This window comes from Thamnophis sirtalis, unplaced genomic scaffold (genome assembly GCF_051295495.1).
Source record: "Thamnophis sirtalis isolate CommonGarterSnake01/CBP01778 unplaced genomic scaffold, rThaSir2_p1.2 scaffold_1, whole genome shotgun sequence".
In the NCBI taxonomy this organism is placed as follows: domain Eukaryota; kingdom Metazoa; phylum Chordata; class Lepidosauria; order Squamata; family Natricidae; genus Thamnophis; species Thamnophis sirtalis.
The window spans coordinates 44,183,602-44,203,035 of NW_028261381.1; the positions used below are offsets into that span (position 1 = coordinate 44,183,602).

Genomic DNA, 19,434 nt, shown 5'->3' on the forward strand with positions numbered 1-19,434 from the left:
AATTATTATTTTAATGCATTGTAGCACTTTTTGTTAAGGCCTGAAGTAGGAGACCTCAACTTGAATCTTCTTTGAAAGCTCATTTTATTAGGCAGATGATAAACATAGTGGCCATCTGGGCTTTTACACAACCCTTGCTCATGTGCCAGTTCCAGAGGTATCTGCAACCAGGACTTAGCCATAGTATAATTTATGTCTTCATCACCGCCGAGCTGGAATACTGCTCTCCACAGGACAGCCTTTAAAGACCATCAGGTAGCTCAAGTTGTTTTAAAACGCAGTGCCCCCACTTATAAGCTGACATACATTGCCAGGAATGTATCCCATTTGTATTGTGGGCTTGCTTTTAATAGGTATTCAGGTCTAAGTCAATTTCTAGGACCACATTATTCTACCAGAATCAATTGACACGATTGTTTCAGGAGGCAGATGCTGGTTTTAATCCCACTTTATTAAAATTGGGGATTGTGTCTAGGGTTCTACACATGCTATTGATATACAAGCCATTATTAACATATACATATGCTCATGGCAATACTTCATTAAGTTATAATATAAATAAACTTAAATCAGAAGAGTTGGTCTAGATTCCTAGGTACTCTAGACCAACTTTTTATGTGTCTAGCTGGTTTAGCAATAGCACTAGCATTTAGATTTATATGCTGCTTCACAGTGATTTACAGCCCTCTCTAAGTGGTTTACAGTGTCAGCATATTTCCCCCAACAATCTGGGCCATCATTTTACCGACCTCGAAATGATGGAAGGCTGAGTCAACCTTGAGCTGGTGAGAATTGAACTGCTGACGTGAGCAATGAATCAGCTTGCAGTACTGCATTCTAACCACTGGACCACCATGCTTTTTAAAATCCTTTGTAAATAACTTTATAAATCCTCTGGAAATAAGTTTTAAAAGGAAATATTGTTTATTTTTGAGAAAGAAGGAAGATCTAAACCCCAGCTATATAGGCTGATGAGTTGACTAGCCAGATACTGAATAAGGCATGAAATATTGCAGGTTCAGTGTAGGAATCTACGCAAACCTACTCACCATATGCAGTCATTGTCCCAACATAAGGTCCATCCACTATATTTCTATTTTCTTCTGCTAATGCTTTTATGTATCTTTTACTGAGATCCAGTATTTGTTCACGAAGCACTGAACTGCTTTCATGCTGAGTCTTCTGTTGAATAGTAAAATGCAGGAGCATCATTCCCCAAATAAAGCCAAAAGTCACCAGAAAGAAGCCAAGTTTCTGAGAGGACAATTTCCATGGAGTGAAGAGTGCCATGGCTGTTTAAACACTTCTGGAGTCCCTTGGAAAGATTCTGCAGCTCAAACTCCCAGGGCAGGCTACACAAATCACAATTTTGAAGTTACAAATTCTGGCTTGTTAGTCAGCATGCTTTCTCCATTCAATTCCATCCTGCTGCTGAAAGAGAAAAGAAGCACATGGTGATTTAAAGAAATAAAATCCTTTCCTTCCCAGCTGGCTTTATATTTGTTTATTTAACTCACTCCCCACCTCTGAGTAGCACAATATATTTCCTCAGTGAATTGGCAGTTGTTGCAACTCCCTATTTTATGACATGAGTAAGAATATCAAGAGTCAAGACCGCATTTGGAATGGCATCAAAAGATGTGTATCACTAATTGTAGAATCTATCTTTCAAGAACTTGAAATCAATTTAATGTTTTCATTTGCGCAGAGCTTTTTCACATGATAGGAACACAGTGGCATATTTTTAGAAGGATATGACTGCAAAGCATTCAATTTAATTTCACTTTCATTGTAAAAATCTGAAGTTTTGTTAAGAACAATGGCATATCAAAAAAAGGTTTTCAGCAAACCTTTCAAAAGGAAAAACAATTATAATAAAAGAATTTTTCCTTAATATTCTTTCTTAAATTTCAGTTTTAATAATATTTAAAAATCTCATTGACACTTCTCTAAATATAAGTCGGAATGAATCTTGGGTTTCCCCCAATTTACGAAATTTTTTTCTAAGCTTTACTTTATAGACTGAATGTACACTTCTGAAGTGTGAAATATAATTACAAAAATATATAATATACCTACATTTCAGGAAAATTATACATTCATATCATAAATGAAAATAGCTACAATGGTCTGTGGAGTCATTTGGGTATATTATTTGTTTATTTAAATGAATTCATATGGCTGTCCAGTGAATCTCTAGGTGAACCTATAAGTCAATTTCTGGGTTGCAGATCCCCAATTTCCACTGCTGTCCAAGCCAAAAACAAAAACAAAACCCTCTCTGCTGTGATAAACAGATCATCACTAATAGGTATGGCTAAGAGAAACCTTTTTTTGAAGATTGTTTTTTTATGCTTTTTGTCTTTAAAATCTTCTCCAGCACCTCTTCTGTGTATCTTTCCATCGAAGGCTGAGTCAAAAAATGGGACATGTGCAGCCTGAGGAAGCGTGACCAAAGATCTGATTGACTCAGTCTAGGATCAGAAGAGCAGAGGAACCCATAGCTTGGCTTCTCTGCCCAGCACAATGGAGAAAAGCTGCGGAAGCTGCCTGTTGACTTCTAAATACAATTTCAGATGATAGTCATTGCCTTTAATCCCCTTCATGAAGTAGGCCCTAGTTATCTGAGGGGCAGTCTATCTCTTGCTGTCTGCCTTCCGTTGTGTGGAGTATCCATATTCCTCATGTTACTAGAAAATTGTTGAAGACCTGGAGCTTAGAAAAAAATTGGGGGAAACCCAATTTTCTCTAGGCCTCAAGAACAGGGCAAATATGGAGCCTCCTTATGGTTTTGTTGTATTTTGGTTTGATTTTTTTAAAATTTTGCTTTTTCAACTTTTGAACCTCCTGGTTTGAAATATTTTTCTTTTAATGAATTGGTTTTTAGTTGTAAGACATCAGGTCATTTGGGACTCAGACATCTAAACACGAAATGAAATAAAATATAGTATCTTCAACTAATAATTTTCACTTACAATAAGAAAAAACCCATCTCATTTTTGGGAATTGTATTGATCAATCATCTAACGTATAGACAATATGCATTATGCTGCACTATGCATTTTGATTTCTCTCCAATTTTCTGCTAAATGCATTTTCTTATACCGCTGAGCCCTACAAAATGGAATCCATCACAAAGCACTTGTCCTATTGTGTTCATAACCGTCCTGACTTTTAAAGTAAAAAATGCCCTGCTTTTGGTAGATGATACAACTTTAATGACTGTCCTTTAAGTCCAGGATAATAAAAGACCATTTCACATTAGATGACCCCTACACTAAATATAAACTGGTTTGGCTGCTGTTTGAAGAAATATTCCCAGATAAAGTAGCTAAGTGAGAGGCTATACCTTTCTCAGGTGCTCTCCCTCATCTAGGTTAAAACATCTCCATAACAAGTAAAGCTAAATCAGTTTTATTTCCATTTGAATTTTAACATCTGGATGTGATTCAAGTTAATGTGGAGTAGTAGTGAGGATTTTAGGTAGAGCAGTCATTTAGCTGTAGGGTTGCAAAAGCTTAACTTAAAGAGGCGCAACCTACAAAACAGAAAACATTGCCCAGAATATAGAATATACTGAAAAGAATTTGCAAAGCTATAATTCAGAGCATGGGGATTAATAATCTTACATTTTGCTCATTAGACCCAAACCCCAGACTGGGTGGGGCATACATATCCAACCATACTGTCACTAAAGTCCCAGAGTCAGTTCACCCAAGAAATTACAAAGCAAAACAGGTGACAATCGCCAGTGCCCAAATATATAGTAATGAAAATACTATAGGGTCAGATCAAAGCGATTAGTACTGCAGCAGTAGCTCCTCTGACCCCCATTACACACTGAAAAAAATTGTAACTCCCTAGCAAAGTCCCTGAAATTTCTCTGGAATACAGCTGTAACTTTTAAAAAAGCTTTTTTCTTTTAAGATATTTCTGAAACATTTCTCTCAGGACTCACATGTGCAATTGTGAAGGATGCCGGAGGGAGGTTATAGTTCAGCAAGATCAGCTGGGTCAAAGATTCCCTATCCAGGAATTAAAAGATGCTATCGATATTTTTCTAAGAGTTTTATCTGATTTGGGACCCCTTCAAGTGTGTGGGCCTCAGCTCAAAAAATTCCTTAATCTGGCCATGCCTGAGTCTACAGTACGCAAAGTTGAAGACCACAGGGTGGAGAAGTCTTTTATAAACAAACATTACAAATGTCTTTTTTTTAAAACAAAAAAAACAAAAGGTGACTAAAACTCCTCTTACATAATCTACCTGAAGTATAGAAGTGATCTGCAGAATATCCAATAGAACAGCTGGAAAAAGACAATTGGGATAAAGGTAGGAGGGTCAGTGCATTTTATTTATATCTTTTCCTGTTGAAAAAAAGCTTGCCTTTGGGTAAATTGCACTGAGTGTTTTTTAGTTTTGGCTCATGATATATTTGGAAAGTTAGCTCAGAATAGAAATGACATTTTTATTGCCGGTTATATAACGTGAGGAACCACTTTAAACTGACTCTTAATTTAAGTCTCTAATCAGATTAGCAACAAAAGACCAGAGAGTTTCATCTGGATGATCAGCAGGAGACCATCATAATCACTCTTAAATAAAATTCTGAAAAAGTGCTCCAACTTAGAGCTTTCTTACAATTAAACTCTGCATTGTATCTAACAAAGACATTAATGCACCCATTCATTAATAGGCAAGTTTTTGCATCCTTTGTATTATTCTACGATTTTGATCATTCTTGTCTTCTTAAATCTTATTGTCATAATTGCTCAGCTCCCAAACTGCTTGTTATTTACTCTTAATACCACCACCATGTTTATGGCAAGGTCTATAAAGTGGTGTTTAAATTTGGTGAACATTTAGACTTCATTTCTTATTCAACAGAATTTACTAGGTTCTTCGGCATCTATTTTATATTATAATTATTTGTATGGCTGCACTGTAGCATGATTTCAGACTACAAATGGAGCTGCAAGCTATTTTTTTATCATTCTTAGTGTGGTTTAAATTTGCAGTTAATCAAAGTTAATTGAGTGATTTGCTTTTAAAATCAAAACTAGGATGACAATATAAAGGCATTTCAATCAGCATATGCCTCACTTTCCACAATGCTTAAATTACTAAATTTTCTTTATTTTTATGCTGTTAGTGGTACAGGTTGGTGGAGCAGCAATATTTTCAATCTTTAAAACCAAAATGAAATGCGAATTTAAAGGCGCAATACATTTCATTCAAAAACTACAATAACAAGCTGTTCAGCATTAGCTGTGCTTTGATTTAGATCAGGGGTCTCCAAACTTGGCAGCTTTAAGACTTGTGGACAAGTTTGGAGACCCCTGATTTAGATATTAAAATTTGCCAAACATTTGTCTTCTACTTTACAATATATCCCACAATGTGGTTTCACTCACATATATGAAATGCATGTCTTTCTAAAGGCTCGACAAGAAATTTATCATGATCACACCCCTGATGTGCCTTAGCTTTTAATAATTTCCCACAGATTTCCTCTTTAGTTAAAAAAATTATACAGTAACATATATTATGATCATATGGTGCAGAACAGGGAAATAGTCCATTAATTTTCTGTTTCTATCAGAATCCATTGGATTCTGAATCCATAGGATGTATGTATGTATGTATGTATATATGTATGTATGTATGTATGTATGTATGCATGCATGCATGCATGCATGCATATAATATCACATCACACCACACAGGTCATATCATGTTACTCCATCAGATAATGAAATGTCTGGAAACAAACAACTAAGCTCAGAAAACACCAAGGTCTCCCTGGATTAAGATAGCAAAAGTATTTAATATGTAATGTGCTACAAAGCTTTGAGAGTCACTGCTGACAGGCCTCATTTTTGGAATTAACTCCCACTATAATTATATTTGAAATCAGATCTCTTTAAGTTTAGAAAAGCACTAAGAATGCTTCTTTTTCTTAGGTCCCTGTGAAGTTGTCCTATATCTTTTATTTATTAATATAAGGATGTTTATATTACCCTGTTTTTCCAAAAATAAGACTTCCCCGGATAATAAGCCCAATCGGGATTTTGAGCACATGCACTAATATAAGCCCTCCCTCCAAAATAAGTCCTCCCCGAAAATATTGCAACACGGCAGCAACCATGAAGTGACCACACTCGCTGCCTCCTGCATCTCAAAAATATTAAGACCTCCCCGAAAATAAGGCCAAGTGCTTATTTTGGGGGTCAAAGGAAAGTAAGACCCTGTCTTATTTTCGGGAAACATGGTATTATAAGATGGACATTTACTCTAGATGACCCTTGTTTTAAACTTTGATAACCTATAGCATGTCAAAAAATTATGGCTGCTTTTATTTTACTTATATAATCTACTTTTTTTTCCTTGGACACTACCTAAAAGTTCCTGAGATTTTTCATCAGTAGTTTGCCAATGCCTCCTTCCTAGGGATAAGACAAAGTAACTGGCCCAAGGTCACCAGCTGGCTTTGTGCCCAAAGTGGGGTTAGAATTTGGTTTCTAATCTGATGCACCAAACTGATCTTCATACTCTGCTGAGCTACTTATGAACAATTAAATTAAAATTAAAACCTATTTTAAAGCACCACCCCTATAGTCAGCAACGGTTAGTGAAGTAAAATCTGCAGGGACTCCTAAAAGGTTATACACCTATTGTATTTTTCAACAGAAAATATATTATCTCTCATCAATTATTTAATGCATGCTACATAAAACAAGTAGACAAAGTTTTACACCAATCTGACATAGAAAAATCAACCATCAAATAATTGAATAATATAACTGAATCTCTTAACTATAATTCATTAAAGGTGTAATGTAGTCAACTAAAGCTTTGAAGTGATGTAAGTTTGCGGAGTTAAATAAATAAAAATTTATGCTATGTTTATTTGTTATGGTAGCTTATTATGGTCAGGATGTCAAATATCTCTGGTTTTTTTGGAAATGGCCATTGTTAGTAATGTAATCATCACCATAAATTGTACTTTTCCACAATTCAGCAACACCAATTTCACTACTTATAACTGTATATGAGCGTTTCCAATTATGATGCATTGTGAATCTGATGAAATAAACAACATAGGATCAAACACATAAAATCCTCAAGTAATAGGTTTACTGTTGTAAGAATTTAGGAAGTACAAAAATGAAATACAGAGTACTAAAAACATAGAAATCAAATAGCATACAGATTAGGAAATCTTCATCAATTTATTATTTGAAAGAAGCATAATGAGTTACATCAAAGTATGCTGTCTCATACCTTACTTCATTATATAATGAAGTGCTTGGGAAAACTGATATCATTAAAGGAACAGTTAAATAAGACCCACTAGTAATCTCTTGCTCAAAGGACAATGTGTTCTAGTGTCTCCAAAGTACTATATAATTAAATTGCATGGACAGCAAGTGAATAATGTTTTTTTTTCCAATTTTGTATCCTTAAATAGGATGGATCTCACATAATCTAGCAATAGTGTTACATAACTGATGTAAAGTTGGTATAGGATGGGCAGTTTGACCTGGACAAGTGCTACCATCACTGATAGGATTTGGAAGCTCCCTGTGATTTTGTACAGCAACTAAAATGCTCCTGAAAATGACTTGGAATGTTTAACTGCTTATTATTTAAATGATAATCTAATAATGTATATGGTACAGATACATATCTTATAACAATTCATTTAGTGACTGTTCAAAATTACAACGGCACTGGGGGAAAAGACTTATGACCATTTTGCACATTTATGCCCATTGCTCACTTATGACCATTTGATCTTGGCCACATGATCAAAAATTAAACGCTTGGGTACTGAATCATGATTGTTGCAGTGTAGTGGGATCATGTGATTACATTTTGCAACCTTCTGACAAGCAAACTCAATGGGGAATCCAGATTCACTTAACAACCTTGCTACTAACTTAACAGCTGCAGTGATTCACTTAGCAACTCTGGCAAGAAAGGTGATAAAATTGGGGCAATTGTCTTGCTTTGCAACAGAAACGTTAGTCGTAATAGAGGACTACCTATAGTGATTTTAAATGTTCCAGAGCAATACAATTATCATCTAAAGCAGGAGTGTCAAACTGGTGGGGGCCAGATGCGTCACGCACAAGCTGTGGTACTGTGCGCTGCCTGGATCCTGCGTGTATGGATGGGGCTTTGCTTGCTTGCGTGGTCCAATTTCTGGCATTTGCAGACTGGTGCTAGTCCATGGACCAGCGGTTGGGGATCCCGACTTAAAAGGTTCCAGAAAAATTGGCTATTGTGTTATTGTTTTAAAATAAATTTTCTCTGCTCTGTCCTGAATAATAAAAAATAATAATTAAAAAAGAGACCATATGTTTGCTATGCATTTGGTGCTACATCCCACAATGCCCTACCCTGGTCCAGTGGTGGGTTTCAAATTTTTTTAGAACCTATTCTGTAGGTGTGGCTTGTTTTGTGGAAGTGTCTCGGCAGTCATGTGACCGGGTGGGTGTGGCTTGGCAGTCGTGTGACTAGGTGGGCATGGGCAATTGGAATATGTGGGGAAACTCACTTAACAACACTCTTACATAGCAACCAAAATTTTGGGCTCAATTTTGGTCGTAAGTTCTTTCTTTCTTTCTTCTTTCTTTCTTTTTCTCTCTCTCTTCCTTCCTTTTATCTCTTTCTCTTTTTTCTTTCTTTCTTTCATCTCTCTCCAAATTTTTTCTTTCATTCTCTTTCCTTCTTTCTCTCTTTCTCTCTTTGTCTCTCTCTTTTCTCTCACTCTCCCTTCCTACCTCCATTCCTTCCTTCCTTCTGTGTATCTCTCCCACTTCTTCTTCCTTCATTTCTCTTACTTTCTCTCTTTCTCCCTCTCCCCCCACCTCTCTCGTTTGTCCAACAGCCGAAGAAGGAACAGGAGGCAAAGATTTGGCTGTTGGACAAGCCCACTTGGCGCGCACTGCTCCCTTCTCTTTGACAGTCATCCCATTTCCAATGGGGGGGGGAAATCCATGCAGAAGGAGGGAAAGCACATGGATTTCTTCCCCACCCCCATTGGAAACCAGGCAGCTGTCAAAGACAAGGGAGCGCACGCCATGTGGGCTTCTCACAACAGCCAAATCCTCACCTCCCATTCCTTCTTCGGCTGTTGGACAAGCCCACTGGCACGCTGCTCCCTTCTCTTTGATAGCAGCCTCATTTCCAATGGGGGAATCCATGCAGAGGAAGGAAAACACATGGATTTTTCCCCACCCCCATTGGAAACCAGGTGGCTATCAAAGAGAAGGGAGCATGCGCCACATGGGCTTCTCCCAATCCTCCGCTCTGGCAAAGGAAGTGGATCGGCACACGGGGGGGAGGGGGGAGAAGCGAATGAGCGGCAACTAGATGTGCGTGTGTGGGAAGTGAGAGAACGGGGGGGGGGTGCAGGCCAGGGGAGGGAGCGTTCCGGTATGGGGCCTCTGGAAGCTCAGGTACGGGAAGGCATGCTAAATTTCACGAAGCAGTACGTGCATACTGGTGCATACTAGCTGAAACCCACCCTGGCCCTAGACTAGATAAACCCAGACTACGCAGAAAGCATTAGACTAGAATTGGACACTAGAAATAGTAAATCAGTTCAGCAACACAGAGGATAGGCAGATCTATCACTTCTAAGTGTTATTGTACTGTGACAAGATGGGTGACGGCAATACTCAGCACAAGCTATTCATTACTGCTTGGCTGAAACTTTACATGCAGGAACAGATATTACAGAATTCTCTCTAAAAGTCAACATTTCCTACACAGCCTTCAATTAAATGCAGAGAGACCTGCAGCTTAGTCCTCAAATTTCTTATGCCTTTAAGTCCTGTGGTTTGCAATCAAACAGCAAAATAATAGTGTTGAAGGTTTTTTTCAAAAAGGAAATAAATGGTTTTTCAAAAGGAGGAGATCAAAATTTACATGCAACAGCATATTACATCTCAGGGGTCAAAGCTTATCTTCAAAACAAATGCTGCAGTTGTTACCACTCTTATAATAAGATGCTTATTCTGGAGACTTCTTTGCTTTCAATGCATGTTGCTTTACATAGAATAATACAAGCAAAGATGTCAGATATAGTTATGATGGTTCTCTGTTCAAGAACATAGAAAGCAGTTCTCCAGAATCAAAAGCTAATATTCTTAAAATACAGGTAAAACTCGAAAAATTAGAATATCGTGCAAAAGTTCATTTATTTCAGTAATGCAATTTAATAGGTGAAACTAATATATGAGATAAGACTCATTACATGCAAAGCAAGATAGTTCAAGCCATGATTTGTCATAATTGTGATGATTATGGCTTATAGCTCATGAAAACCCCACATCCACCATCTCAGAAAATTAGATTACATGCAATCAATGAAACAAGGATTGTACATAGAACAATATCAGACCTCTGAAAAGTATAAGCATGCATATGTACTCAGTACTTGGTTTGGGCCCCTTTTGCAGCAATTACTGCCTCAATGCGCCATGGCATGGAAGTTATCAGCCTGTGGCACTGCTGAGGTGTTATGGAACACCAGGATGCTTCAATAATGGCCTCCAGCTCTTCTGCATTGATCGGTCTGATATCTCTCATTTTTCTCTTGGCAATGCCCCATAGATTCTCTATGGGGTTCAGGTCAGGCGAGTTTGCTGGCCGATCAAGCACAGTAATCCCATAATCATTGAACCAGTTTTTGGTGCTTGTGGCAGTGTGGGCAGCTGGAAAATGAAGTCAGCATCCCCATAAAGCTCGTCTGCGGAAGGAAGCATGAAGCGCTCCAAAATCTCCTGGTAGACAACTGCGTTGACCCTGGTCTTAATGAAGCACAATGGTCCAAAGTCCTGTTGCTCCTTGGTCCAAAATCCTCTTTTCTGATGAGAGCAACTTTTGCCAAAAGCACCAAAAACTGGTTCAATGACCGTGGGATTACTGTGCTTGATTGGCCTCTCCATTCTTCTTCCATACTCTGGGGCCTTGGTTTCCAAATGAAATGCAAAAGTTGCTCTCATCAGAAAAGAGGACTTTGGACCAAGGAATGAAGAGAAACTTGAAGCATGTCCACTAGGCTGACTGAATTGAAAAAAACTGGAGACTGGTCAGCACCAGAGGCATGGCTAAAAGTTTCAATTCAGTCCTGGGCAGATTGGCTTATTTTAACCCATGCTTGGACTCTCCAAGCAGCGTCCAGGAAAATGGGGAATTGACCAAGCCAGAAAGCAACAAGAAAGGGATGTCTAGTTTCTCTGTTGTTATTCATTCTGATTCTTGAAGTTTTTAAGACATAAGATGAAATAATTGCTGAAATGAAAGGTAAAAAGTTAAAAAAACTAAGGACATTTGCCAAGAATTTAGTTTTTGTTTTGGAGAAGTCTTTTAAGAGAAATAGAACAAATTAATGAAAAAACTAAGAGAATTTAGTGTAAATTTAAAATTAATAAGGAGAAACAAAGATACTGACAAAGAATATTAAAGTGGAAGACCAAAAAGAATTATCTGTGAAAACTGGTCTTCATATTGAGAGAAAGTGAAAACTTTAGCTAATAATTATGTTGAATGGAACAAAATTAAGAAGGATTTATTAAGATGGAAAAATTATAATTGCCGTTGAGAAAAAACATTCTATGGTAAAAATGAATGAGTTATTTAGAATGCTCTTATTTAAGACAATACCTGTTTTCAGAACTGATGTACCATTTAAACAATGGCAAAAAAACCCAACAGAATGCATATGGCAGGATAAAAAAAAAGTTAATTACAAGATCCTTCAAACTGTAAAGGGAAGAGGAGGACTGGGATTAGATTATTTTAAATTGTATTTTCCTGCCTGCGGTTTGGACAAAAGAACAGCTGTTATTAAGAAATAAAAGATTTTTAGATTTAGAAGGTCATAGTCTGAGATTTGGATGATCTAGTTACTGATGGTTTGATATTGTAATTTTACTAGGAGTGCATTACAATGACTATGGAATACAAACCCAGGCTATGCTCCGAAATACCTTTATTGGCTTCAGTTCAAGAAGCATTTTATGGAAAAAGAGAAGCAGACAAAGGTTATCATATAAAGATTTACTAGCATAGGAAAATAGGGAAGTCAGGAGAACAACTGAATGTAAGGGATTTAGTTTTTAATGGTTCACATATGCACAATTAAGACAAAGTTTTAATATAGATTTAAAAAAACCAGGAACAGAATGTGATAAAATGGAATTTAAACATGAATTATGATGAATATGTGTTGCTAAAATATACAAACTTTTGTTGAGATATGAAACAGAAAAAGAATACGTTAAATAGTGTATGGTAAAATGGGTTAAGAATTTTGGTTGTAATATTCACGAGGTTTAATGGGGAAAATGTTGTTTAAAGGTCTGAAATTCACATTGTCTTATAATTTAAGAGAGATTTGTTTAAAAATGATGTACCATTAATATATGACACTACAGAAATTATCTAAGATGTATAAAGATATTTCTAATCCCTGTTAGAAATGTGAAAAATATGAAGGGACATTTTATAATGGACTTGAGAAAATGTGAAGAGATACTGGATATAAATACATATGGTGATGCAGAGAGTTTTAAAAATTAACATTCATGTGAAACTGGATCTTCTTTTATTATGATTTATGGACACTCAACTAGAAAAGGCTCATAAACAATTGGTTTTATATATGGTAAGTGCAACATGAAGATGGAAGACTACGGAAGAGGAATGGATTGAGAAGATGGCTGAGTTTCCAGAATTAGCTAAATTGATGTTGGCTCAAGGAAGGAATTGCAGTAACTTTTATAAAAAGAATGTTGGTCTTACCTGAACGTATCTTTTCAGGGGAAGAGAGAGAGGGGTCATGTGTGGGTATTCTGAAAGCCTGATTGGTCCAAAGACTGAGAGAAAACTTCTTAAATACTCCTTCCTTCCATTCCTGCCCAGTTTCCTCAATGGCGAACAATGGTACTGAAAACAAATACAACAACAAAACCCCTGGGAACTTCCCGGCCCTCCCCTTGGCCCCAACAATCTAACTTAGGGTGGGTCATGACCCCTCCCTCTCTTCCCCTGAAAAGACACGTTCAGGTAAGACCAATGTTCTTTTTCGAGTGGAAGAGAGGGAGGGGTCACCCGTGGGACATACCCAAGCTTAGTCCCAGGGAGGGAAAAGCAAACAACTATGGCCCAAGGGGAGTATCAGCCGCCACCCTCTGTAGGACCCTCCGACCAAAGGAAGCATCCGCCGAGGCGAATGCATCCAGACGATAGTGCCGGATGAAAGGAGTCGGGGACGCCCAAGTGGCGGCCCGACAAATGTCCTCAAAACGAGCCCTAGTAGCCCACGCCGCTGTGGTTGCGGCACTTCTAGTGGAGTGAGCTGTTATCCCCGATGGGCAGGATGACCTGCCACCTCGTAGGCCTCCACAATGGCCTGCCGCAGCCAACCGCCAATGGTAGCCGAAGAAATCCTGGCTCCCAACGTCCCAGGCTGGAAAGAGACAAATAAAGCCTCCGACCTGCAAACCCACACGGTCCGCCTGAGATAAATGTGCAAAGCACGACGAACGTCCAAACGGTGCCAGAGCCTTTCCCTATCACTAGAAGGGCCCGGAGAAAAATCAGCCAGGACGATTTCCTGTGCCCTATGAAAGGGGGGGCGAATTTAAAAATCAGATTGATCAAAAACGAAACTTTCCTACCTAACAACAATCTCAAACAGTGCTTGGACCTAGAGACTGAGAGGAAACTGGGCAGGAATGGAAGGAAGGACTATTTAAGAAATTTTCTCTCAGTCTTTGGACCAATCAGGCTTTGAGAATACCCACACGTGACCCCTCCCTCTCTTCCACTGGAAAACAGTGGAAACACTTTGTAGAATCTTACTGTAAATGAATAAAAATGAACTGCTGATTTTGGGATTTATTGATTAAAAAGGTATGTTTATAGGAAGAAGGAAACTATGGTTGTGCAGACCCTGGTGTGCACATGTATCACTTGTCCTGCGGGAGCTGCATTTTTTGCTGATTTGCACAGGTGCAATTCAAGGTGCTGGTTGTCACCTTTAAAGCGCTTCATGGCTTGGGACCAGGTTATCTGAGGGACTGTCTCTTGCTGGTCACATCTACCCGACCATCAGAGCGGGGAAGCCTGGAGTATTGTGGGTTCCATCCCCGAGGGAGATACATCTGGTGGGACCCAGAACAAGGGTTTTCTCCGTGATGGTTCCCTCTCTCTGGAACATCATTCCCCCAGAGATTAGAACGGCGCCCACTCTAATTCTCTTCTGGAAGACACTGAAGACCTGGTGCTGCCAGCAGGTCTGGGGTACCCAGAGTGGGATGGAGCCCATTAAATGGCTCATGTGATCAGCTGTTGGTAGGGTGAGAGGTGGGAGGGTGATTTTATTACATTAATTGATTTGATTTTTTATTAGTTTTACTGTTTTTAGATGTGGTTTTTATATTCTGTAAGCCACCTTGAGTTGCCATGGGTGAATAAGCGGCAATATAAATTTAATAATAAATAAAATAAACATGCAATATGGGAGGATGGAGATGGTAATTGCTATGTTTGTAACTGCTGCAATGAAGATTGAAAGTTGCTTCTTTAGATTTTTTATTGTTTTGTTGTTTGCTTTTCCCTTTATCCTTTAATAATCTTTTTGTTTTTCTATTCTCCTATGTTTGCAGTTTTAAAAACTTTGTAAAATCTCCTTTTAATAAAAAGTTATTTTTAAAAATGCCTATTGCCTGAGGGCGAATTGAGAGAAAGAGAGAGAGAAAAAAAAATCTATCTGATTCCCTCAAGACAGTTGAAGCCTATTTCTACTTTTAAAAAAAAGATTTTTTTCCTGACATATATTTTTCAACAGGCAGAATAGAACAGATGAGAAGTATTGTCAACCACTTCAGAGATTCTGGCACTTTCTCTCCCTGGCTTTGTATACAAGGGTACCTTGTTGAATTTGTTACTGTTGTTTACCCTCTAGAGCAGGTGTATCAAATTGGTGGCCCACAGGCCAGATGCATCATATGCAGCCCACGTCCACCGCAGCTCCACAAAGGGAAAAATGTTGTAAAACGTTCATGTGACAGCAACATGACACCATGAGTTTGACACCCGTGGTCTAGAGTTTAGGTTCACAACTAGTTTGTCAAATTACTCATTAGCACCTGAATATCTTCTTCAATCTACAATCCTTTATGGTCAATTTACAGTTCTCACTTAATATTGATCACTGTTCAATACCACTACATTTTATTTAAAATTATTCTCCCTTTTTAAAATCTATAAACATAGTGCCTCTATCCTAATGGGCAAGCTTGTCAATTAGCGTAAAGATGAAATTAGTGAAAAGGGGAAATGTTAACTTTTTTTTTTGTTTACTGAAATGAACATAGGAATTTTTAAAATGCACATCTGAAATAATGGAAATATGGAAAGTTCCATACAGTAGAGAAAAGGTAACAGTTCAAAGTTTCAAAATTACCCCACATAGAATTCAATGCTAAGACTAAGGATGATTTCAAAATCAAAATACCAATTAAATGGTAATATTAAGTTAAGTGTGAAGAGCCTGTGGCTATCCAAAAATTGAACTATTTATTTGTGTCATGTCTCTCACTACAGGACATGAAAGCTTGCAATGCTGTGAACTGTAATTTGCCAAAATGTTGTAAATAGTCCATATCAAGAAAATTAATCTTCCAACACAAGAACTGAAGAAATTTAATATATAATGTATATTAGCAACTAGCCAGTCAGTTATGAGATGGTTCCCCAAGAATTATTTTGTCGTAAGAGTATCAGAGCTATCACATCTTCTCTTCTTTCTCTCATATATTCTATGAAACCTGCTTTCCTCCATATCCTGATGTGTTGATCTACAACCCAAATCATTTAGGTCTATGTTCCAGACCAGTATTTCTCAATCCGTGGTCCGCGGACCCCTGGGGGGATGCAATGTTGTCACAGGGGATCAAGAAAGCTTGAAGAAATATGATTTAAATCTTGAGTTAAGATTTGAGTCTTGGGAGTCCATGGACATGGTGAAGGGTCACAAAAATATTTAAATGGGATCTATGGTGAAGAAAAGGTTAAGAATCACTGATCTAGATCAATGAAACAGATTACGGAAACTTATTTGTAAAACATTTTGCTATTTTAGATTCAGTTGTCATTGTATTGAAATAGGTTTCAACACAGTATTATGTCTGTAAATTATTTTTAATTGTGAAGACCTCCCCTCCCACATCTACACATCTATAATCAGAAGTACTAATATATATGAAAGAATTACTATGGGTAAAAAAAGTTCATTTGTCATCAGCAGTGATAATATAGACGCAACTAAAATACAATCTTATCTCTTGTGATACTCGTATTAGAGATAACTTAGTTATAATTCAATATTTCCAACTATGGGATAAAAGCATGAATTTCTCCTGAAGAAGGGTATAGATATTCAATAAATTAAAAAAACATTGTTGGTGCTTTAGGGTTGTATATGTGAGGCCTAAAGCTGCAATAATTATATCCAGTTTCTTCCTAGTCTGGTAACAAATATCTGAAAACTAAAAAGATGCATGTATGACAATTCAGAATCATGAATCTATTCAAAGTTTTGGCACAAAGATTAATTATTGATTTGCATTAGCAATCAATACATTTTGAAATCTTATGCTAATTAGTCACTTTTCTCTATAGAAGTCTACTCACTTGCTTTTCTTTTATGATGCATCAAGACATGTTATCTTAAAAATGTAAAAACAATGCTGATCTGCTGAAGTTGCAACAGGAAAACAGGTCTATTTTCCTGTCTCATTAACATTGCATAGCTGTTGCCATATTTACCAACAACAATAGCTTCTGGGAAGCTGACACAATCAGGTCATAGTAAAGATAAGTAGTACAATATTAGAGGACAAATCTCAATGTGAACAAAGCATGCTGCTTTCACTCTCCATTCTGCATGAATCTTGCCCAAAGTTGCAAACTTATCCACTGCTAGCATCTATTTTCTTTTCATAAAAATTGGTTTTGTGAGGAGCATCAGCACTACTCTATCCATTAAACCACTAGCATTCATTAATAATGCTAATATTGATCACAGGGCACTTTCAATTTTTCCTCATCTTTCCACTTAATTTTCATCAATAGCTTTCTCCAGTAAAATTTCTTTTTCTACAGTTCATTTTCCTCTATAAACCTTATTTAAATTACCCTAGCTAGTGATTCATTCAGCTCAAGAATCTATTTCTGAAATAGATTTTAATTGGTACCTAACAGTAACATCAGTCACTAAAATGGTATTATGGTTCCAGTGCAATGTGCATTGTACTTTTAAGTACAATAATTAAAGCCAAGGTCAATGTTTTGAGTTAAACTAAAACAATATATTGTTAAGAATGTCATCAGTTTACTTTACAGAAACATATTTTCCACTAATACCACAAAGACAGAGATTCCAGGGATTATACAGTATAAAATTCTGTACCTTTTGCTATCTTCCTTGTTAGCAATCAAAGTAACTGAAGGAGCAGGGAGCTCCCCCCACCAAACAAAATCCATGCAAATTGCTATCACAGAATTTTACATTTCAGGGAAACATGCTTATACAAGATATCAACATTTTCAGTTCATTAATATATAGTTCAGGAGAACTACAATAAAACCAAAATAGTGGTCACAGCACAAGCAAATAAAATATTTTCTGGAAGAATTTGCAGGATTAGACAGGAGTATTATGATGTCCAATTGGCTTCGAGACAGAGTTAAACTGAAGCCACACCTCTGTGCTCCTTGCTTCTGGCTCCCAGTTTCAACTCTCTCTGGCCTAAGAAGGACGAGTTGCTTAGACATCATTACTCAATCCAGACCCATCCTGCCTTCTCTTCCTCCCTACCTTTGGCCATCTGCCTTCCTCCAACTCTAGTGAAGCCATCCTTGGTGTGTCTTGCTCCTGGTAAGGACCTTGGGCTTTGGTCTGGAGGCTGTTAGAGGCTGGACCCATTCTTGTGGCCATTTTGTGAATGAGTCAGAGGCTTTTACCGGGCCTCGCATTCATCCCTGATTCCTTGGGGGGCAATCCCTTCTGCAGCGTTGGCGGCGGCAGGCTTCTGCATGCCCAGGACGAGCCAGGAGGCTTCGGAGCGGAGCGGGACTCCAGGAGACGCACGGCAGACCGTGTGGCACCGCTGGCAGCCGCGCAACTTGCAAAAGGGGCCGGAAAGGTCTACCGGTGGCTGAAGACACGTGGAGCCTGTGAGTGACCTGGGGGGACTTTGAGGCTGCTGAGGTCAGGGGTGCTGAGCTAGGAGAGGCCCTGACGCTATGTGCTGGGCAGGGAGGCTGCTTAAGGATGGCAGATGGTGAGGAGAGACCTGCTTCCCCACTTTGTCTCCTGGGGAGGGAACCTCCAGTGGCAGGTACAGGCCTACAACCTCTGCAAGGCAGCAAAAGACCCTGGCTGCTGAGAAGCCATCTAAGGCCCTTCAGAGGACAAAGAAAGGAGACACAGGGCCCTGGAAAAACAGGTGTCCAGGGTGGAGCAGAGGGGCAGGCCTAGTTCTCCCTTGAGATCCAGATCACCCATTAGGCCTGCATCCAGACCACCTTCCAGGGTGGGCTCTCCAGAGTATGTTAGGGAATTTGCAGGGGATAACCCTTTCCCTTCTCTTTCCATGGTAGAGTAGGGACTTTATTTAAGGGACCCTTCCAGTGCAGGGATGCCATGGAGGACAGGGATTCAATCAGGCCTTCCTTAGCTCCGCAGCCAGATGACCAGGACCAGGACCAGGAAAGACCGATGATAGGAAGGCGGAGTTGACTCTTCGCAAGATGTTCCAGTCTACCTTTCTAGGAGCCTGGGGAGGGTGAAGCCTCCAGACCGTGAAAAACAGCCCTATGGAGAACCCAGAAATTCGGGAACGGTGACTTCTGGTCATACGCAGGCGTGCCGCACCCATAATGCTATGCATGCGAAGTGACTTCCGGTTTGTCCGTGGGGCCGTTTTTCGCTCTCCGGAGGCTTCAGGGAAGCTCCTGAAGCCTCGGGAGGGCCTCTGGGGGGGGGCAAGGGAGACTGTTTTCACCCTCCTCAGGCTCCTAGAAAGCCTCTGGAGCCTGGGGAGGGTGAAAAAAGTGCACCAAAACCCAGGGGGGGGTTAGCATAGCATTAAGGGTGTGGCATGCCAGCGCACGACCCCCTCCCCTGCGCTCTCTCCGCTTTTGGCACAAGAGCCAAAAAAGGTTAGCCATCACTGGTATAGACTATGGTCCAAGAATCTAAAGTTCAATTTTATGACAATTTGAACCAATGAGTGACATTGAGACTCCTTTGCTCCTTTATTGGGCCTTCAGTTGGTATTATGGACAAAAACACAACTTGTGGTCCAAACTCTTTCCCCTCTATATCCTCATAGGCCTTTGGTATAATT

General features: G+C 38.8%; 1 protein-coding gene across 4 annotated transcripts in view; it reads right to left on the reverse strand.

Moving 5' to 3' along the window:
• Positions 1–19,434, reverse strand: part of MGAT5 (alpha-1,6-mannosylglycoprotein 6-beta-N-acetylglucosaminyltransferase) — a 148,491-nt gene that overhangs the window by 78,083 nt on the left and 50,974 nt on the right. For 3 of the 4 annotated variants that reach the window (XM_087711217.1, XM_087711211.1, XM_087711203.1), the window contains exon 2: positions 1,050–1,431. In XM_087711217.1, the coding sequence (XP_087567343.1) occupies positions 1,050–1,290 (241 nt within the window). In that variant the 5' untranslated portion in view covers positions 1,291–1,431. The remainder of the gene's footprint in view (positions 1–1,049; positions 1,432–19,434) is intronic. The other variant, XM_087711222.1, reaches the window with a different exon arrangement.